The 21,305-nt window shown below is 40.1% G+C and overlaps 1 protein-coding gene and 1 non-coding gene across 5 annotated transcripts in view; both read left to right on the plus strand.

Annotated features, from left to right (window-relative positions):
- Positions 1 to 21,305, plus strand: part of Lrrc28 (leucine rich repeat containing 28) — a 124,301-nt gene that overhangs the window by 61,904 nt on the left and 41,092 nt on the right. The window contains exon 6 of one of the 4 annotated variants that reach the window (XM_040730476.1): positions 19,014 to 19,220. The exons of 2 other annotated variants lie outside the window; for them this stretch is intronic. In XM_040730476.1, the coding sequence (XP_040586410.1) occupies positions 19,014 to 19,220 (207 nt within the window). The remainder of the gene's footprint in view (positions 1 to 19,013; positions 19,221 to 21,305) is intronic. One more of the 4 variants, XM_040730481.1, reaches the window with a different exon arrangement.
- Positions 10,852 to 10,986, plus strand: LOC121135596. Its single transcript, XR_005872704.1, has one exon. It is a non-coding gene; the product is annotated as a small nucleolar RNA SNORA70 (small nucleolar RNA).

A 21,305-nucleotide genomic window follows, 5' to 3' on the forward strand; every position in this document is an offset into this window, starting at 1 on the left:
CCTTCACAAGCAGCGTTGGATATGGGTTCCATCTTAATGATGTGGTCCTTAACTCAAATCAGATACTCGTTGGTTACTCTCGCATGCTTTGTTGGTGGGTCAGTCTTGTAGATTGAAGGGTTTGTAGCTGTGTTGGTGTTTACCTTTCTCCTATGGTAGTGTGCAGAGTACCTTCCAGTACCATGCACACTCGTCAGTAGGATTGAAAGCTCTAGGAGGCACCAGTTTGACTTCTCTGTGTTCAGAGTTGTGTAGGTGTTGTCTTAGCATTAAGGCCTTACCGTTATTTGTGGATAGCCAACAGTAATAGCCTTGGGAATAGCCTGGGTTGTTTGAGGTTCCCATTGAGACCCCTTTGGACAACAATTCAATTAGTTGTGACCCATTCCCAGTACTTCATTTGGTGATGAGAGATGTCCAGTTGTGAGTCTGTCTCCCCTGTTACTTGGGGATTTCATTTAGATCACCTTTATATATGATTTCCCATTCCATTTCCCCTGCTTTGTCCATCCGTGACTATCCTGTTTCCACATCCTAAGGGGATTCATCCCTCCCCCTAGTCCCCTACTCTCTACCTAACCTCTGTGGTTATATAGTTTGTAGCTTGTTTATCGATGACATAACAGCTAAAATCCACATATAAGGAAATACATTCCATATTTATCTTTCTTGGTCTGAATTGCCTCAGGATGACTTTTTTTCTAGTTCCTCTCATGATTTCATTTTCTGTATCCATTCATTTGTTGGTGGGCATCTAGGTGTTGTTTCTATTATCTGACTGTGATGAATAGTACAGAAATAAACATAGTTGATCAAGTGTCTCTGTGGCAGGATGAAGTACCCTTTGAGCTCAAAAGTGGTATAGCCGGATCTTGAGGTAGACTGATTTCTATCTTCCTGAGGAACCGCCACACTGCATAGTTTGCACTCCCACTAGGAATGGAGGAGTATTTCCCTTACTCCACATCCTCTCCAGCATGATATGCCTTTTATTGATCATGAAATTCTGATTTGTGTGAGATGAAATCCAAAGTAGTTTTGATTTGTATTTCACTGATGGTCAAGGCCGTTCAGCATTTCTTTAAATGCCTTTCAGCCATTTAAGTTTCCTCTGTTGAGAATTCTCTGTTTCTATCTGTATACCTTTTTGAAAATTCAGTTATTTTCTTGAGTCCCAGTTATTGTTGTTGTTGTTGTTTTTGAGTTCTTTGTATAGTTTGGATATTAGCCCTCTTTCAGATGTGTGGTTGTTAAAAGTGTTTTCCTGTTCTGTAGGCTGCTACTTTGTCTGTATGATGTGTCCTTTGCCATCAGAGCCTTTTCAGTTTGAGGAAGTCTCATTTACTAGTTGTTGACCTTAGTGCCCAGGCTGTTGATGCTCTGCTCAGGAAGTTGTCTCTCATGCCAGTGTGTTCAAGGCTACTCCCCACTTTTCTATTAGGCTCAGTATACCTGGTTTTATGTTAAGGTGTTTGATCCATTAGGAGTGGAATTTCATGCAAAGAGATAAGTGTGGATCTATTTGTATTCTTCTACTTTTGGCCATCCAGTTTGACCAGCTTCACTGTTCAGGATGCTGTCTTTTTTTCCAGTGTGTATTTCTGGCTTTTTTTTATTGAAAACCAGGTGTCCAAAGGTGTGTGGACTTCTTTCTGTGTCTTTAATTCTAGTCTGTTGATCAGTATGTCTGTTTTTGTGACAATATCATGATGTTTTTGTTATTATAACTTTGTAGTACAACTTGAAATTGGAAATGGTGGTACTTTCCATAGTTCTTTGATTACTCAGGAGTGTTTTATCTATCCTGGGTGTTTTGTGTTTCCATATAAAACCAAAAATGTTCCTTTCAAGTTCTGTGAAGAATTGTTTTGGAATTTCGATGGAGATTATATTGAATCTGTGGATCACTTTTGTTAGGGTGGTCATTTTTACTATATTATCCTACCTATCCGTGAGCATGGGAGATCTTTCCATCTTATGATATCTTCAGTTTCTTTCTGCAATGCCTTAAAGTTTTTAATCATACAAATCTTTCACTTACTTGATTAGAGTTACCCCCAAGATATTTTATATTATTTGAGGCTATTGTGAAAGTTGTTTCATTGATTTCTTTCTCAGTCTGTCTCCTGTATATAGGAGGGATACTGATTTTTGTGTGTTAATTTATCCAGCTACTTTGCTGAAAATACTTATCGGTTGTAAGAGTTTCCCACTGGAATTTTTAGGGTCACTTATGTATACTATCAGATCATCTGCAAATATAGATACCTTGGCTTGTCTTCCTGTTTGTATTCCCTTGCTCTCCGTCAGTTGTTTTATTGCTCTAGATAAGACAGAGTGCTATACTGAATAGGTATGGAGGGGACAACCTTTTCTTGTTCCTGATTTTAGTGGAATTGCTTTGAGTTTCTCTCCATTTAAGTTGATGTTGGCTACAGGCTTTCTGTAAACTGCCCTTGTTATATTGAGGTATGTCCCTTGTGTCTGATATCTCCAGGACTTTCATTAAGAAGGGAAATTTGTCAAAGGCCTTTTCTGCATCTAATGAGATGACCATGGCTTTTATCCTTCATATTTCTTATATGGTGAATTACATTTAAGGATTTATATATGTTAAACCATCCCTGCATCTCTAGATGAAACCTCTTTGATCATGGTGGATGATCTTTTTGATGTGTTATTGGATTCAGTTTACAAGTATTTTATTGAGAATTCGTGCATATATGTTCATAGGAAAATCCATCTGTAATTCTTTCCTTTTCCTTTTGTTGTTCTTGTTTTGTTTTGTTTTGTTTTTTCATTTGTTTGTTTTGTTTTTCAAGACAGAGTTTCTTTGTGTAGCATTGGCTGTCCTGCAGCTAGCTCTGTGATCAGGCTGGCCTTCAATTCACAGAGATCTCCTGTGTCCTGAGTGCTAAGATGTACTTCTCTTTCTTTGTTCAGTCATTGTGTAGTTTAGGTATCAGGATAATTGTAGCCTCATAAAATGAATTGGGCAATATTCATTTTATTTCTATCTTGTGCAATAATTGAGTAGTATTAGCTTTAATTCTTCTTTGAAAGTCTGCTAGAATTCTGCACTGTCCCTGTGTGTGGGTTTTTTTTTTTGTGGTTGGGAGAATTTTAATTACAGTTTCTATTTCACTAGGAGTTATGGGTCTTCATCTGATCCTGATTTGACGGTGGTAGGTGGTCTCTACTGAGAAAATGATCAATTTCCTTTATATTTTCTGATTTAGTGGAGTATAGGTTTTTAAAGTATATCCTTATGGTTCTCTGGGTTTCCTCAATGTCCCCTCTTTTTGTCTCTGATTTTGTTAATTTGGATCTTCTCTCTCTGCCTCTCTTTGCCTTTAGTTAATTTGACTCTTTGTTTTATTGATTCTTTGTTTCTTTTTCATTGATTTCAGTCCTGAGTTTGATTTTTCTGCTGACTATTCCATTGGGGTGTTATTTCTTTTGCCCCAGAGGTGTGCTATTAAGTGACTACTGTGAGTTCTCTCCATTTTCTTTACATACACATGTAGTGCTATGAACTTGACTTAGAACCACCTTTACTGTGCCCAGAAGTTTCAGTGTGCTGTGTTTTCATTTTCATTCAATTCTAGAAAGTTTTAAAGATCTTTCCTAATTTCTTTCTTGACCCATTTTTCACTCAATAGTGAGTTGCTCAGTATCTATGAATTTGTAAGCTTTCTGTTGTTTCTCTATTGTTGGCATTCAGCTTTAATCCTCAATGGTGAGATAGGATGCAGGGTGTTATTTCAAATTTCTTGTGTCTGTTGAGACTTTCTGCCTGTCCAAGTTTGGGGTCACTTAGGGAGGAAGTTCCATGAGTGCCAAGAAGAAGGTAGATTCTTTTGTATTAAGGTAAAAAGTTCTGTAAATATCTGTTTGGTCCATTTGTTTTATAACATCAGTTAGCTCCAGCATTTCTCTGTTTAATTTTTGTATGAATAACCTGTCTACTAGTGAGAATATTGAAGGTCTTCCACTATCACTGTGTGAGGAGGGTCCATATGTTATTTAAACTGTTAGTAGTGTTTCTTTTGTGAACTTGGGTGCCCTTGTGTTCAAACAAATGTTGTCTGCCTTGGATTGCTTTCCAGGGGTTTGGTGGTGAGGTTGTTTGTGTTGTTTTTAATGGTTGTCCAGTGTTTTATGCTTGCTGTTGGTGGAGAAGGCACATTGAGTTCCCTATGTACTAAGATGCTCAATTCCTAAAATATCCCCCAAGCTGTTGTTTAAGTAGTCATTTAAAACATCTAAGGAGTTTGTAGAGCTGTACAAACTACTCTTTGTCGTGAATTTTGTGACACTTCTTCCCATGCTTGGTTCTCCTATGTCACTGGACAGGTTCCTGTATTCACAGGTACTAGCAGAAACTTGAGAGTGTTTTGTGTTCTATCAGTTATGGAAGCAGCTTCTCCCCTTCGCTTTCTCTGGGGTTTTGTAGTGTCTGATTCTCTTGAGGAGAAGCTGGGGCAAGATTTTTGCTTGTCATTCATTAACAGATGATTTTCAGTTTCAAAAACATGGCTTTAGTAACCTTTTTTTTTTAATGTCTGGAATTTTCCAAATGTAGCTCTCTCAGGACAATTGAATTTTCCATTCTTGTAGATTCATTCTTTACTTAGGACTTTAACATCAGTTTTAATTTTCTTTAATGCATAAAAGCTAAAATGAGTTTGTTTATATAGATTTTCAACTTTAGAGATGAAAATACTAGATTTTATAATAGATCATCCTTGCAAACTGAACGTGCACTTATTGTAACAGTTGCTAGGAGATATTGTAACTTTAGTGCTGATTATTTATTTACATTATTACTGAGAAGACCATAGTGTATCAGGCAAAATGCTTTGACAGGAATGTGTGTTTGTTGGTTTTCTTCTATCAGGAGCTGCTGGTCTGTGCCCATTGTGTCTCTGATGCTATGAATCACTAGGTCTAGTGGGATGACTTTCCAGTCTCCCAAACTAATCTCCTAAAATTTTCATAGTGGGAACAGATTCCAGGAGCATATGCCTGCACTGCCATTGGCATTCCATGGGCCTTTTAAAAATTAATTTGTAATTTTAAAATAATGGTAGATTCACATGCAGATCCATATGTTCTAAACCAATCATATCATTTAAAAAATTTCCCCAACAGTTAACACAGTTTAGCTGTTGCTACTTGATGGTTAATGAGAGGGACCATGTAGGAAGATTTGGACTTAACTATAGTCCTGTGTCATAAATCTTGTGCTCATGAATAAGCAAAAGTATCACTAGCCCTGACCGGGAAGAAAGGATGCCAGGAACACCACCATCCTCTCCTGCTGATCTGTTTCCCCCTGGTTAATGTTCATTTTAAAATGTTAATTTGTAACAAAAAGTATTACAAATAAAAACCTAGATAAACAAATTAGCAGGTTCTCTATAGAATTGCTAATAGAATGAAACCATAAAATGTTTGAATTCTAGTTCTGGATGCTCTCATCCAGGAGACCTTTTGTAATGTGGCTGTGTTGATACATTTCTAAATTAAAGGGTGTTTAAAAGTAATCTCATGTGTGGTATGGTTGCACACACCTAGGATCTCAGCACTTTATCAGGCTGAAGCCTGAGTAGGCTAGCCTGGGCTACATACAGGTCTCCAAGCAAACCCCTACAAATAATTCTCATTGTACTTTAGTCACTCAGCAGTACATATACCATGTATATTGCTTTGCCTATTTAAAATGCGGGTACAGAGGAAACATTAAAATTGTTTGAACAATGGTTGTACATATTTTTGTTCAGTCTTTTTAAACTGGAGTGCCTTTTTCTTCCTTTAGTCTTGTTGACTCAGTCTGGCTGAGGCGTTATGAAGGTTTTTTTTTGTGGTGGAAACCCTTGTCTGGAAATAATGAAAATCATTATTTTGTGGAAGGATTTAAGGGGTTGGTTATGAACATGGCTTATTCTGTATATGAGAGGAAACTTTTTAGTTACTATTACTGCTACTGCATTGTAAATATGGGCCAGATGAGACTAAATAATATTTACCTAGAGGGAGAAAGTGAATGTGTGATAGGAGAGAATTATAAACACAGATTTGAAATTAAGATACAATTTGTAAACTCTTCAAACATCCTTTGAAAGAAAAAAAACAAAAATATCTGTAAAATGATATTGATAAGATTATGGGTAGATGGAAGCATGACTATCAAGAAAGGTTTTAATTTTTTTAAGCTGCAAGTCCAAAGTTATAATCCAGACCTCACAGATTGCCTGTAACAAGTATTAGAGTGACAATGCAACAGAAGTAAGCTCAGATTTAGTGTCCCATTGTCATTTTCTTGAGCAGAGTCCAATAACTTGTTATTTTTCTTATATGAAAAAAGATGATGGGACTGGAAAGAAGGCTCAGTGGTTACGAGCACTTGGTAGTCTTGCAGAGTCCCGGGTTCAAGTCCCAGCACCCATATGGTAGTTCACAGCCATGACTCTAGTTCCAGGGTATCTGATGCCCTCGTTGGATCTCTGAGGGTAGCAAGCATGCACACGATGCACACACATACATGCAGCTAAAACACATAGATGAATACGTCTTTAAATGTCTCTAAAGAGATAGATGAAGAATATAGAACTACTGTTTAGAGTGTAAAGCACTTATGGAGCAGATGGGGAAAGTGTCTTTTAAAACATTGATGGTCAGCATTTTCCAAAACCTACTAGGAACCTGCTGGGTGTTTTGACTTGGTAATTGTTCTGTGAGGTGCTAGTTAGATATGTAGCATTTGCATTTTCCCAAACCCTTGGGATCCTGAGAGCACTGGCCTAGCTGGTGTTGATGGGGCTGTCCTTGCTAACTCCGTGGTGCCTGTCCCCACCAACATCTGGTAAAATCATTGCAGCAATTCTGTGTGAGCATGCTTGAGGGATTTTTTTCTCTAAGTTGTTGTGGTTTGGGGGGGAATGTTGATGTTTTGATCTGATTTCTTGTGTGTTACTAGACTGTTAGTTTGTGTGGTGGGCTGAGTCGAGCCCAAAGTTAACTTGGGAAATGTTCGTGTTCTTCAGCGTTTTCTTTGCCGTAGAGCATTTCTGGGGAAAACGAATGCTTTGCCTTTCCCTCTGGACACATAGCTCTTCTGGGCCTTTCCTCCACTGTCCGTACCTCCTGTTGTCTAGTTTCTGAAGCTTTGTTAATACAGTGCAGATAAAAGATCTGCAGACCACAGTAAGAGACTGTGAACTCTGATGTAAGGGACCAGTTTGTTGTTTTTTGTTTGTTTGTTTTTAGCAAAATATAGCCCCAGGAAGGATTTTTTAAGGCTAGGAAATAAATAGAAATCAAAAGAAATATGTTTTATGAGTTCTCATTAGAAGCACAAAACAAATTTCTGTGCTACTTTTGACAGAAAGTATATAAACTTAGGATTTTTCTTCTTTATAATGATAGAACTTAGGAGACCTCAGAAGTATGGATTTACATGAACTAAATAAATATGCATGCTTGTTAAATTGCTTAATCTTTGTTACATTGAATTTCAGTGAACTGAACTGTTAAATAATATAATTCTTAGAATTTTAATGAATTTCTGTGTGATCATTCTTATAAATAAAACCAGTTTTTAAAAAATGATGTAACAGGTGTATAGAATTTTTTGTCTTCTTGGTATCCTAAAATGTGGGATGCAGTACCATCATAATAACATAATTAATTTTCTTATACGTGTTCACATGAGCTTAGGAGTGAATACTGATGCAGCATAGAGAAGTTTAAATTTTTGCACCTCTCCATATGAAATTCTCATAAAGCGATAGTCACAAACAGAGTCCTGTTACTTTTTAAACTAAGACCCATAATCTAAACCATAAAGAGTTTGCATTTAGAGATCATATTGTGGCTTTAGTGAGATTCTTGAATATACTGGAAAATGTTTGTGTACATGTATATAGTGTATTTTCACATGTGTTCAGGTGTGAGTGGAGTCCACGGGTGTAGCGGTCCAGGGAAGACATAGGCTATTCTGCTGTATCACTCTCTGCTTTGCTCCCTTGAGTCAGGGTGTCACTTGACCTAGAATGAGGCAGGTGGCCAACAAGCCACAGCCATCCTCCTGTCTCTGTCCTGCGTAGCACTGGGGCTATAGGGCGCACATATCCAACCATACCCAGCTTCTTACATGGATGCTGGGGATTTGATGTGGGATGTCATGCTTGAACAACAAACACTCTGACCCACAGAACCTTCTTCGGAGCCCTTGGAGAAACCAGTATTTTTAAACCAGTGTTCAGTCAAGGGTGATCATCAGCTCCTCTCTATTTTTCAAAGTAGTTACTTTTCTTACGGGAACTTCAGAAAAATAAACTAAAGGAACCATTTGGTAATATTGTATATACACTACATACTTTCTCTTTAAAACATTTCCCTGGTTTAAGCTTAGAAAGTGAGATGAAAGTAATAACATTGTAATATTCTTTTCAGAGGCCAGAATATGGCTTGCTTTTAGTTCTTGTCTGTAAAATAGTGAAATAAAGCAGTATTCTTGTCTGTGATGCTGTGCTATGTCTTGAGACTGATTGTAATGGTTTTATGCCAACAATGGACACCCAGTGTTTCCTGCAAGTCAAAGCCTGGAAATTTCCTTTGTGCTACCTAGAGACAGAGAAAAAAGTTAGACCTAGAAGAAATCTGCAACAGACAAGCACTAAAATAAAACACAAATGAAAGCCTCTGAATGTGATCTCTGTGAGTCTTGAAGAATGAAGGAGGTAAAGGGCTTTGCCGAGGAGGCATCCATGCATGGGTGCTGAGCAATAATAAAGATACTAAGTTTTAGAATAAATGCTTTTAAAATTCAAAGAGAACATATATGAGGCAGAGAGTTGAGCCATTTCTCTGTTACAGTTAGTTAAGTTGGCACTGAGAGCACTTTCTAGTTTGGTTTGTTTTTTCCTGCAGCATTCTCAGTGGCATTTTGGAAGGTACTTCAGATGCCAAATTATTTGGTTATTCAGGAATATCTGGAAACTAACTTATTTTTAAGAATTTTAACTGGAGTTCTAGTAAGTAATTTAAATATACAGGGCACCAGGAAAATGTCAAAACAGGTGATTTTTCTTATATAAGTATTATCTTTCAACCTAAGAATTTTCTACTGGGGATTTGTTGATCAGCTTGATGGTTGGACATAGCTGAGTCATGTGGCTTCTCAGACGTCATATATGCAGGTGTATCTAAAACTCCCTGTAAATAATTACCTTCCATAAATATGCCACTCTGCTAGTGGGTCTTTGTAGTTGCTAACTTGGTTCCTTAATGTTTGTGAGTGCATGTCTGTTTGTGTGTGTGTTGCTTGTTTGCAAGCATGTATATACATTTTCTAGGAAAGGTATTGGATCCCCCTGGAAGTGGAGTTACTGACAGTTGTAAGCTTCCATGTGGTTGTTGGTAACTGAACCTAGGTCAAGAGTAGTGAGTACTCTTAACTACTGAGGTGACTCTCCACTCCCACTAATTTGATTTTTTTACTTTAAAAAGTCATATAACAGTGTATTTGTAAAATATGTAAATGATAGTTCATTTTCATCATGCTGTCTGATATTAATTCTCAGTGATGACAACCTTCTGTGAATGCACAAGAAGCTCCTTGTGACTATGGGCAGTGGTGTTCTATCCTGGCAGGCCCTAGGTTGGCCTGACCATTTCTAGGTCAGGGTCTATTGACTAGTCTTCTCAGTCTCTGACTGTGGGCCTTAGTATCCTGATTTTTGTTTGTTTTGTTTTTTAATGTATGTCTAGTTTTGGTTTATTTAGAGGAGTTTGTTCTTTCTGGTTTTTGTTTGTTTTGCTTTGGCACTAAGGGTTGTTTTAATAATCAACATTGTGGCTGGTGTGTTTTGGGACTCCAGATTATTTTGTGTTCCTCCACAGCATTGGTTTTGGTTCTGTGCCGCTCAGTTATGCCTGGTCATCTTGGACTTGGTAAGGATAGATGTTGCACTGTGAGGGTTCTCATGGTTACTTACGCTAACTCTTTTTATAAAAGCAGCTACTTTTATGAAATGGAGTCTTGGTATCCAGAAGTGTTGTTTTTATATTTTTTTAAAGTCTTGTTTACATATCTTTTCAGGAACTTCATAATTTTAATAACTGGTGAGCTTTTGTTAATTAGTGTATCTCTAGATACATTACACTTCTGGTGCATAATGTAAGTATGAGATAAGCTGCCCAACTACTTGTGAAAATCCTGGGTATTTTCCAGCATTAAGTCAGAGCAAGACTTAACAGCTACCCCTGCCAACTTACCGCCTCTGAGTTGCCTTCTGGCTTTGTTAGGGTGGGTGGAAATGAGGTCTTCCTCTGGGATGCGGTTCTTATGGTGAGGCCTTTTCTGGTCTTCAGAGATGGCATCAGGGTTAACAGGGTCTCTGCTCTGGTTGACCAAGAGCCCCAGTGTCTTCCACACTGCTTAAGTTGGACATCTGTGTTCTCCTGTCAGCACTGTAGCCATGCTTAGTGGTGGCCCCTGGGTCTTCTCAACTGACCCCAAGCCTAGAATTTTCCAGAGTCCTTCAGATAGGCTTGTGGCTCTTCATTTTCCCTGTCACTCCTTTCTAGTGTGCTTTGCTTCTGGCTTCCAGCTGCTTGCTCTGCCTCAGGTTCTGACTGGTGCAGCCTACAGGTGTTGGGACTGCTGTACTTACATTTGTTTATTCTCTCATCTAATGATGTCTTCATCTTTTGTTATGCCAATTGTCTAATATTTTGCCAAATCTCCTCAGTATTTTTCTTTTTCAAAGTTTTAGGGATTTTTTTCTTAAAGGATATTTACCTTTGAAGCCTTTCATCCATTTAAAAATAATGGAAATCACTTTGCAGCCAGTTAAGCTGACCAAGTCCCTTTCCCCATGAGGGCCTGGTGTGCAGTGATTGCAAACTGCAGGCTTCTAGGTAGTGTGTACAGCCTGATGCCCATATGGGCTGTCCTAAGGGACCTTGAAGATAGTTTTCTGGCAGTTATTCAAGTCCATGATCTCAATGCAGTCCCCAGTCTAGGCTCCGGACAGGTATGTGAGGTACCTTTGGAAAGTCCTGGGGCACAGTGACCAGGGTTCACATTGGCCAGGTCATTGTGTTCTGACTGCAGGCTACCCCAGGCTGCAGAATAAGGACACAGGATCAAAGCTCTGTGTAGAGCCAGGTTCAAGTTCCCTGGCCACCTGAAGACATCTCAGAGAAGTGGGCCTTCACCAAGTTTAGTGTCGATGAGTCTGAAGACATGGACACTGAGAAATAGCTCATTTGTAATGATTATGGGGTCAAATGTATCCCTAGTTGTGGTACCCTGAACAAGTGGCAGGCCCTGTATTCCTGCCGGCTTCCACAGTGCTCTCCTGTGTCCTACCAAATAGTTTTCACTAATCTCACATCCAGTAAAAATGGAGTTACATGTGCATATTAATTTTAGAAGTTGTTCTCTTTTTTTTCTCACACACATGGCAATTGTATTAAAATTTGCTGTTGTAGTGGATACCCTTATTGTGGATGGTTTATTTTATTTCTTATTAGCTTTGAGGTGCTGTAGGAATGGATTAGGTCAGATAACTGTTTTGGTACATTTCAACATGCTTCTGGATCTCCTTGTGTAATTGTCACAGTATTATTGATTTAATTTGTTAGTAATCCTAATAGAATTTTGGCTTCTGTATTTTTGAAATGAGTTGGGAGCTTTCCTTCCTTTCCTGCCCTTCCCTAGTGATGCAAAATAACTTTACAGTGCCAGAGAGATGGCTTGGTGTTTAAAAGTACTTACTGCTCTTCCAGAGGACCCAAGTTCAGTTCTCGACACCCATGTCAGACAACTTACAACCACTTGAAACTCCAGCACCCAGGGGTCTGATACATCTGGCCTCCATGGGTACCCGTACTTACAGACATATATATGGACACACACACACACACACATATATATTTTTTAAAATAACGAAAATAATCCTTTAAGCAAGTAAGTAATATGTATGTTCTTCATAATATTTGTTCTTTAGATATTAAGTTGATAACAGGCATAAAATTAGTGACTAGGTGAGCTATTTTTATCTATCTATCTATTTATTTATTTAAATTAGTGTATGAAGTTTCCTTATTACATTTACATACATAGTTTGGTTGATAGATGAAGGCGTTTTTCTTGATTTAAAAAAATGTTTGGCTTATTTACTTACTGTATGTGTGTGTGCATGTGTGGAGGCCAGAGGACACCCTGTGAGGTTTACTTACTGTATGTGTGTGTGCATGTGTGGAGGCCAGAGGACACCCTGTGGGGTTTACTTACTGTATGTGTGTGTGCATGTGTGGAAGCCAGAGGACACCCTGTGAGGTTTACTTACTGTATGTGTGTGTGCATGTGTGGAGGCCAGAGGACACCCTGTGGGGTTTACTTACTGTATGTGTGTGTGCATGTGTGGAGGCCAGAGGACACCCTGTGGGGTTTGGTTCACCCCTTGCACCAGGAATCAGACGTAGGACGTTGGGCTTGGTGACCAATGCTTCTACCCACTGAGCCATCTTTCCAGCTCTTGCATTACTTCAGTTTTACTTTGTCCCCCTATCTGCTCAGTGAGCATGATTCTTCCATGTGTAGAAACCAGGCTATTCCTAGGCTGGTTGCTTACTGTGCACAGTAACTGATTTTTATTTTAAAAATACAAGTGCAGCCATGTACTTCATAAAGTAAGTTCAGCAAGTGTTGAGCTACGTATACACCAGGAATAATGAAGTGAAATTTTTCTATCATGTAGTAACAGTGTAGCTGTTACCATTGTGTTCCAGTTGCCAGCAGTATTCAGTACAGGCAATGATACATGGGTTTGTAGTCCAGGTGCCACAGCTGCCATAGAGCCTACATGTGTACAGTGGGCTGAATCATCTAGGCTTGTGTATGTGCTGACAAAATGGGTCATTTCTCAGATCATACCCTGGTTGAGTGACATGCAACTGCACAGTAATTGAGGTCTAAGCACTTGCTGTGTCAGAGAAGCAGATTAAACTCTAAGAGCCACCAATTCTGCCTTTTAAAAAATGACTTTTAATATTTCTTGGGCCTGATGCTAGTTGTGAGCAAGGTCTGAGGCTGCAGAGTTGATGCATGCAGGTAAGCCTTGGGGCTAACATTAAGGAAGCTATATCTGAGTAGTTGTTGTGTGTGTGTGTGTGTGTGTGTGGTGTGCATGTGTGTGTGTATGTGAAAGAGTGTGTGCATGAGTGTGTGTGAGAGGAAAGTGTGTGGTGTGTGTACATGTGTGAGAAAAGGTATATGTGAGACAAAGTGTGTGTATGTGTGAAAGAGTGTATGTATGAGTGTGTGTGAGAGGAAGGTGTGTGTGCACGTGCGTGCGTGTGTGTGTGTGTGTATGCATGTATGATCTGTATTTTTCAATTTTTTTCTAAGAAAGATACTTCCTCTCAGTTTCTGACAGATACTTGGTTCTTCAGAACTTTCTCTGTTAGACACGAAACATACAATGTGTTTGTAGTTGTTTTTGTAGTAAGTCATCAACCATAAGATCATGAAACTATTCAGTGTCTGTTGAGAATACTGTGTAGTATGAAGAACTGGAAATTAGAGATGCTTCTCTTTCTGCCATGTGTCATTGAATTTATGTCCATTTCATGTTGATCTCTTGAGGTAAGGGTTATTCTCTCTCTTTTTTTAAAATTAAAATAGACATTTGTTTGTTTACAACAAACTAAAGGTAGAAATAATGGAATATCCACTAATACTTAACAATTTCAGTTTTGACCTGTTTGTATCTAAATAGCCAAGGAAATAACCTTTCAAAGCCACATTAAAACATGTGAATGAATAAGAGGGAGATGTGTTGTGTAGAGAAGGAATCTAGTGTTGAAATGTGGCTCTTATTTCTTCGCATGTTCTCCTTAGCCCAGAGTGCATTGGAGCTTAAGTTAGAGCTGTTTTTAGTGGCACCGGAAAAAGCCAGACTTGAAAATAGCAAGCCTTGTTATTGACTCTGTGTGGCCGGCCCCTGGCTTGGCCCGGAGTGGGTGGCTTCCTTCCCATTCCATTTAAATTCTAGGTTAGGTCAGTGTTCATCCATGGAGTGATGATTTAAAGGGGACTTATTGCTTTTCTTTGAAATTAGTACCAGGGTGTTATTTTTATGCTTAGTCTTAGTAATGACTACAGTGTGGCAGCATCCAAGGCATTTTCAAGATACAAGTGGCTGAAAAGGTTTAAGGAACTGTGTGTATTTAGCATAAAAGTAAACAGTGACCAACAGTTGTCAAATTAGGATTGCTCAAGGGACATTAAGGAAGAGAGGCTTACAGAGCGATGGTTATTTTTGGGGAAGAAGTGCAGAGGGGTCAAAGAGGTGTGGTCAGACCCAGTTGGAAAGGGGAGGAGGCTGTCCACATTGCCAGAGGAGCTGTGGTAACTGGCCCTAGTACTGTGTTGGTTTCAAGGTGACACAGCAATAAATAACTTTAAAGTTGTCAAAATGGTAAATGTATTAGGGTAAATCACTTTCAATATTAACACTGTCAGTGTGGTATGTGCCCTTTGAATCGGTGACTGTGAGATTCAGCTGTGCTGTGTCATTGTTTGCTTTTATTCCTGAGTAGCAGTAGATTGTATGTACATGCCAGAGTCTGTCTGTTCACCTGCTGAAGTAAATTGTTTCATTTCTGTAAAGTTGTTCTCTGCCATCTTTGTTCTGTTTTAGCAGCTCATGTCTCCCCTCCTTCCCCTCCTTCCTGCTTCCCTGCCTAAGATTTGCCACTTGGCTAAGTCAGTTGTGTCTGTCTCATCACCTCATTGAGGAGGCAGGACCAAGATTCGACCTCCCCCTCCCCCGGGGCCTAGACAAGGTGTCTCTCATTTGGAGCTTTTATTAGGTGTGTATATACTTGTCATTATTGTTCTTCCTAAGTTACTGACTACCTTATGATTATGGACTATTTCTCTATCTCTTATGGTAGCACATGCCCTCCTGTCTGTTCTTGTGATAGAAAATACCCTTGTTTCTTGTGATTTTTAAACAACAAGCCTGCTGTGCTGTTTCCTCCTGGGACTTCACACCTAGTTGTACAAACCTTTGACTCTATGAAGTGTGTTTCTTACCGATGTCATGTCTCTTTAAAAAGGTAGCCTGGTAGCCTTTAGCATTTGATTGGGTTCTTTAGTCCATTTCCTTTTTTGTCTTTGGTTTTTCAAAATAGTATTTCTCTGTGTAGCCTTGGCTATCCTGGAATTTGCTTTTTAGACTAGGCTGGCCTCGAACTCACAGAGATCCGCCTGCCTCTGCCTCCCGAGTGCTGAGATTAAAGGTGTGGGCCACCACACCCAGCCCAGTTTACATTTACTATACTTATTTATATGGTGGTATTCACATCCATCATCTTGCCATTCATAGTTCATGTAACTCAAATGTTTTTATCTCTTCTTCTTTTTTAAGTTTCATTGTTGTGGAGTGGGACAAGATTGTGCAGACCTGAGTATGCATGATGTGCTGTGGGCTGAGCTGAGATTGGATCAGTCTGTCGGGTTGCTCAGTGAGGGATGTTACCTGGGGAGCCATCTCCAGCCCTCACTTAGACTTTTTTAAGTGTACAATTTCAGTTGCTTTGTTGACTTTGAAGTTTTATGGTTTTATGTGTCTTGATATCATGAACATGGTAAGTCACTGTTTATAACAATTGTCTTACATGACGTATGAGTGTAGGTATAGATCACTCTTTTTTTTTTTTTTTTGGTCTTTACTGAGCTTCTTGCTTCTTTAGTTGAAATTTAACCACGATTTTGAAACTACCTCTACCCCCTTGTCCTGATTCTCCTCTTATTGGAGTATCAAGTGTTTTTGTAACTCCTTTCTCTCCTGCAGGTATCTGCAGTTCTATTCATTTCTGTCTTTCTGTTGCTTTCTGGCCGTATAATTCCCATTGTCTGTCTGTCACTGGTTCTTTCATCTGCCTTTTCAGATCTACTGTGGAGCGCTTTTCTGTGCTTTTGACCTCGTTTGGTCAGGGCACTCACTCTGTTCAATTTCAGTCCTTTGGAATGTGCGGCCTGCTCAGTGGTCCAGTGTACGCTCAAACCTGGAGACTGCACCATGCATATTAAAACTGTGTCTTCAGCTTTGTTTCTGAGGTGTCAAATTAGGTCAGCTTGATTCATTCCTATCAATATGTTCTTTTCTAAGAAAACAAATCTTTGGGTTTGCATCCCAAATGATGGTATAGAGCAGTGGTTCTCGACCCCTTTGGGGGTCGGATATCAGCTATCCTGCTTATCATATATTTACAGTGAGATTCATAGCAGTAGCAAAATTACAGCTAAGAGGTAGAAATGAATTAATTTTATGGCGACAGGCCAGCACAACATGAGGAACTGTATGTACTATACGCCACCGTGGTAGGAAGTTGAGGACCACTGTTCCAGAGGGTGGCAGAAGCTTGGCCTTGACTTCTTTTCCGTATCCAGCCACGTTTGTCTGCTTTTCTGAAGACGTCTCTGGGTTTGTTTTCCTGAAGTTCCTTGGTACTTTGTCTTTTATAGTGGCACTCACCCTCATCCTCTCAGCCCCCGCTCTTCCACCCCGTGCTGTCTCTGGTTTCCTTGAAGCCTCCAGAGAGGACTTCATGCCCACGCTCCAAACGGATGCTTATTGCTTTGCGTAGGACATCCGGGCCCCACCAGGCCCTCTGCCTCGGCATTCTTTCCTCTCTTCTCCTTGTGTACGGGCACTTGCTGGGCATGGGCACACTGTTCAGTGTTTTCACTTCTGTGTTCTTCCTCATGCTTCCAGTTACACCCACCCCCTGCTGGGAATGCAATATCCTCTTTCCTTTTGGCCTTTCCAGGCTCTGTCCCCAGGAACTTTTCCAAAAGCCTGAGCTCTTCCCGTGACTCTCACTCCTCTGAGCTCCTGTCACACCTTGCTTCCTGTATGAACTGTGGCTCCAAGGGTACTGCCTACTGTGCTGTTCCTTGTCACTGGGTCCACTACAGTCAATCCTGTAGTCATTGTGTAAAGTTAGGTCAAAAACGTTTCTTTCCTCTTGTTTTTGGTTTTTCTCTTTCTTCTTCTTCTTTTTTCTAATTCACTTTTAAAACATGAGTTCCCAACTCCCTCAGTATTACACCCCACACAAGCAGTAAGTTTATTTTGTGAAATAGATATGAAGATGGACTTTGTCATCTATATCACGGCTAAGAGGTGAGCTTAAGCATGAATTTGAGTTCCATTATATCAATTTAGTTCAGATGGAGCAAAACTCCCATTGATACAGAATCATGCCTTCCTGTTTTCAAATGAATATTTGAAATTGAACAATAGATCATGAACATTCTAGGACAAGTTTATCAGTATTAGAAAATTGGCTTGAAGCTAATGTTTGACTCCACAGTACTTTCATATAAAAAATTAACTGTTAAAAATGTTCCTAGAGCCAGAGAGACAACTCAGAAAGTAAATGCTCTTGTTGCCAGGCCTAAGGACTGGAGCTGGATGCCCAGGACCTACATGGTGGCAAAGAAAATCTACTCTCAGAAGTTGCCTTCTGACTTCTGAGCACAAGTAGTGTATACACTCTAGTCATAGTAAGTATAATAAAAAATTTAAGGACTGTTCCTAACAATAATTTTATAGCAAAGAGAAATTTTTTTCTGTAAATGTGCAGATAATAAATATATTTCAGCTTTGTAGGTTGCATGTGGTCTCGACCATATGATCTCCATTTTGAGTGCTGTGGTTTACTGTCTTTAAGATGGAACTTGCCAGCAGGTATGAGCTAAGTGTCATCTGAGAGTTGTAGCGTGGCTAAGCCCCCTCAGTAGCAGTAAGAAGAGCATGTGTGAAGGCGTGAGACTGTATTATAACCTGACAGAAGTGGTGTTGTTCATCCACATCCTGAGTGAACTGCTGTGCGCCCAGGGTGGTGCTGCGAATCCTAATGTGAGAGAATGGCCTGGGGGAGGGGCTGGGGAAGAAGGAGGGCGAGGCAGCATCACAGCAGGCTTTGACACCAAGTGTCTATGGAGGAAGAAGCAGACCTGTCCTGCCCAGTGCTTAGATGGTGCCGTGGAGGAGAGGCTGGGATGTCCTTCCCCTGAAGTGGTGACTGCTTCCTGAGAGTGACTGAGTTTCTTGTAAGGAATTTAGCAGTACTCACATAGCACTTGGGGAGCTGACATATGACAGGAACATGGTTGTACTTGCTCCCTTTGCAGCAGATTACAACTGTAGATACTCTAAGGAGGAACTGATGGAGAGTAGGGGGTAGATTAAGTCTTCAAAGACTCTGTTTCTTAGTGCAGGGATCTTCCATTTAGTTCTCCTATGTTTATCTGGGTGACTTCTCTGGTCAGTCCCTACTATCTGTGTAGAAGGCCAGCTATCCAGGTATCAGAAGCAGCCGCCTTGAAGTAATCATTCCTTTCTTACCAGATAAAAACTTGGATTCATCAGAATCAGACTTCTGGCTCAGATTCATCCCTCTGTGCCCCCCACTCTTTCTCCATCCAACACTTTTCAGTATTTAGGAAACCCTGGCAGGAGCTGGGCAGATGACTCAGTAAGTAAAGTACTTGCTATTGAAGCATGAGAACCTGACTTCAGATCCCCATAAAGAGTCAGAACACTGCGGTGCACATCTGTAACCCTAACTGATGTAAGGGGATGGAGAAAGGTAGAACCCTTGGGCTCCCTGGCCAGCCAGAGGGGCTGAAACAGTAAGCACCAGGTGCAGGGAAGACCCTGGTGCTCACGTCTCCACACATGCACTCATGAGCGAGCACATGTATGCAGACACGCACACACAGCCCCTGAGAGAAGGCTGCTTCCAGAGGCTGGATGGCTTGCAGGGTAGCCCCGGGTTCTGTGCTTCAGCATTATCTCTGAGGAAGTAGTCCTGCGAGCTGGTTTTATTTACTTGAACTGTAGCAGTATTGACTTACTTTATTTTATCTTTTAAGTTAATCAGAATGCAATTTATCTTAATTTTGATTTTGGTTGTAGAGGTTGGCGATTTGAAGGAGCTGCAGACACTAGACATTTCTACCAATCGTTTGCTAGCTTTACCCGAGAGGCTTCACCTGTGCCTTTCTCTGCAGTACCTCACTGTGGACCGCAATCGGCTATGGTGTGTGCCGCGCCATCTCTGCCAGCTGCCCAGCCTCAACGAGCTCTCCATGGCTGGAAACCGGCTTGCATTTTTGCCACTTGGTAAGTGTTGTGGTCATATGATAGAATAGACTAGCCAACACATAAAACCCAACATATTTCCTTAACTAGGATGAGTTAGATTCTTCCTGTGTCTCTTGATGGTTCCTCTGTAAATCCGTTTTTGACATGAACAACAGCCTTACTACCAGATGGTAAGTGAAGTTATTTTAGTCAGGGGTGTTGTTGTCTCCCTGAATGGCCTTCACCCTCCTTCCTAGGCCTCAAAAGTGCTGGGGCTGCAGGCATGTGCCCTATGCCTGTCTCAGGGATCCCATACTTACAAAGACATTGCTGTCGTAGAATGTACCAGCTATGAGAGATTACTGTGAACAGGGAATTACTGTGTGTGTGTGTGTGTGAGAGAGAGAGAGAGAGAGAGAGAGAGAGAGAGAGAGAGAGAGAGAGAGAGAGAGAGAGAGAGAGAGACAGACAGACAGAGGCAGAGACAGAGACAGAGAGACAGAGAGACAGAGAAAGAGAGGCCCTTTAAGTCTGACAGAGCCTTGAGCATTATGAACAGATAGCTACCAGAACAAGCATTCCTGTTACTTCCTATTACCCCTTCTCCTTGTTCCTGTAATTTAGCTCAGGGCCACACATGCTAGACAAGCTCTCTGCTACTAACCACATACCCCAGACCCCCCAATCTGTCTGTTAGATATTGGCTTATACCTTAGAAAATTGTTCTTGAGTATTGTTATAAGTACTCATGCCAGAAAATCTGACTGTAAACTTTGAAGACTTTAAAATTGATTGAATTGCCTAGTGTGCTAGAAATGCCACCATGGTTAATAAAAGCCTGTCTTCTGTAGAGTTCTATAGTTGATCCATCTTGACCTATTACATGTCAGAGACCATAAGTCTTTAATAATATAGTACATTTATTTTACATAGAACTATTTTTTCAACTTCTAAGAAACAAAGGTGCCAATCTTAAAAAATGAAGTCACACAGGACCCTAAACTATTATGATTTCACTCATAAAAATCATAGATAAAGTAATAATTTATCTCTGAGGACAATGAAGTAAATAGTTCATTAGCCCCTGGAAGGAAATGTTTGCCAATATGATTCATTTTTATATATTTTCAATTTAAAATACTTTCATGAAATCTTGAAAATCTTGAAAACATTAAAATAAATCCACATAATAAAAACTGCTACATGTAAGGAGATTAATTTCCCACAAATATATTCTATAATTATAAAATTAACAAATTAGCATAAAGTCATTTCAAAATTAAGCTATATTTTAAGAAATCTGAGCTTTTTGAGTGAGACTATCAAATGTAAATATTAAAAGAGTAAACATACCTGCTGGACTAGCAAAGAGAACTCAGAATAATTACAGGGGCTAATCATCACCTAGCACAGTGCAGAGGCAGGCTGTACCACTGCACACAGTGTGACCTGTAAATCGCTGAGCCTCACTGTCCATGTCTGTCAGCCAGAGATGATAATCTCCATCCTGCATGAGAAGATAGAATTATACAGGTCGATCTGACTCCCAAGTGAGGAGATGCAGCTGTGGAGTAACTTAGCAATTTGTGCTCATCCTCTTGAACGTTTCTCGTGTTCAAGACACTTCCCGCCCCACAGTAGCCACCAGAATCTTTGGACCACTTCCTAATAGCTCTCAACCATGTGACTGCCAGGATGGTGCAGTCAGTGCTGGTGATGAAGGAAGGAAGGCAGGGATGGGAGGAAGGGAGGGAGGGAGGGAGGAAGGGACAAGAGTAAATCATTTCGTTTGTGTGGCATAAAGCTCCACTTGCAAATGTAACATCAGAGTTCAGAGTAAAACTGAAATTCTCTTATAAGCAACCTTGAACTTCTCATGATTTGACTGTTAGCTGTTACCAGAAACAGATGAGCATATTCAGTCCAGTGTTGCCTCTATAGTTTTCTGTTATTATCATCACCAACAACTATATATGTAAAGTGTGTTCCTATTAGAAACTTAGTGTGTGAGAACTATTGTCTACATTAATTTAGCAAATATGAGTGCTTTCTTTATGGTCATTCAGACAGACAGATACACACACAAACACGCGCGCGCACACGCGCACACACACACACACACAC

The sequence above is a fragment of the Mesocricetus auratus genome, unplaced genomic scaffold (assembly GCF_017639785.1).
Source record: "Mesocricetus auratus isolate SY011 unplaced genomic scaffold, BCM_Maur_2.0 Super-Scaffold_4256, whole genome shotgun sequence".
Lineage (NCBI taxonomy): Eukaryota > Metazoa > Chordata > Mammalia > Rodentia > Cricetidae > Mesocricetus > Mesocricetus auratus.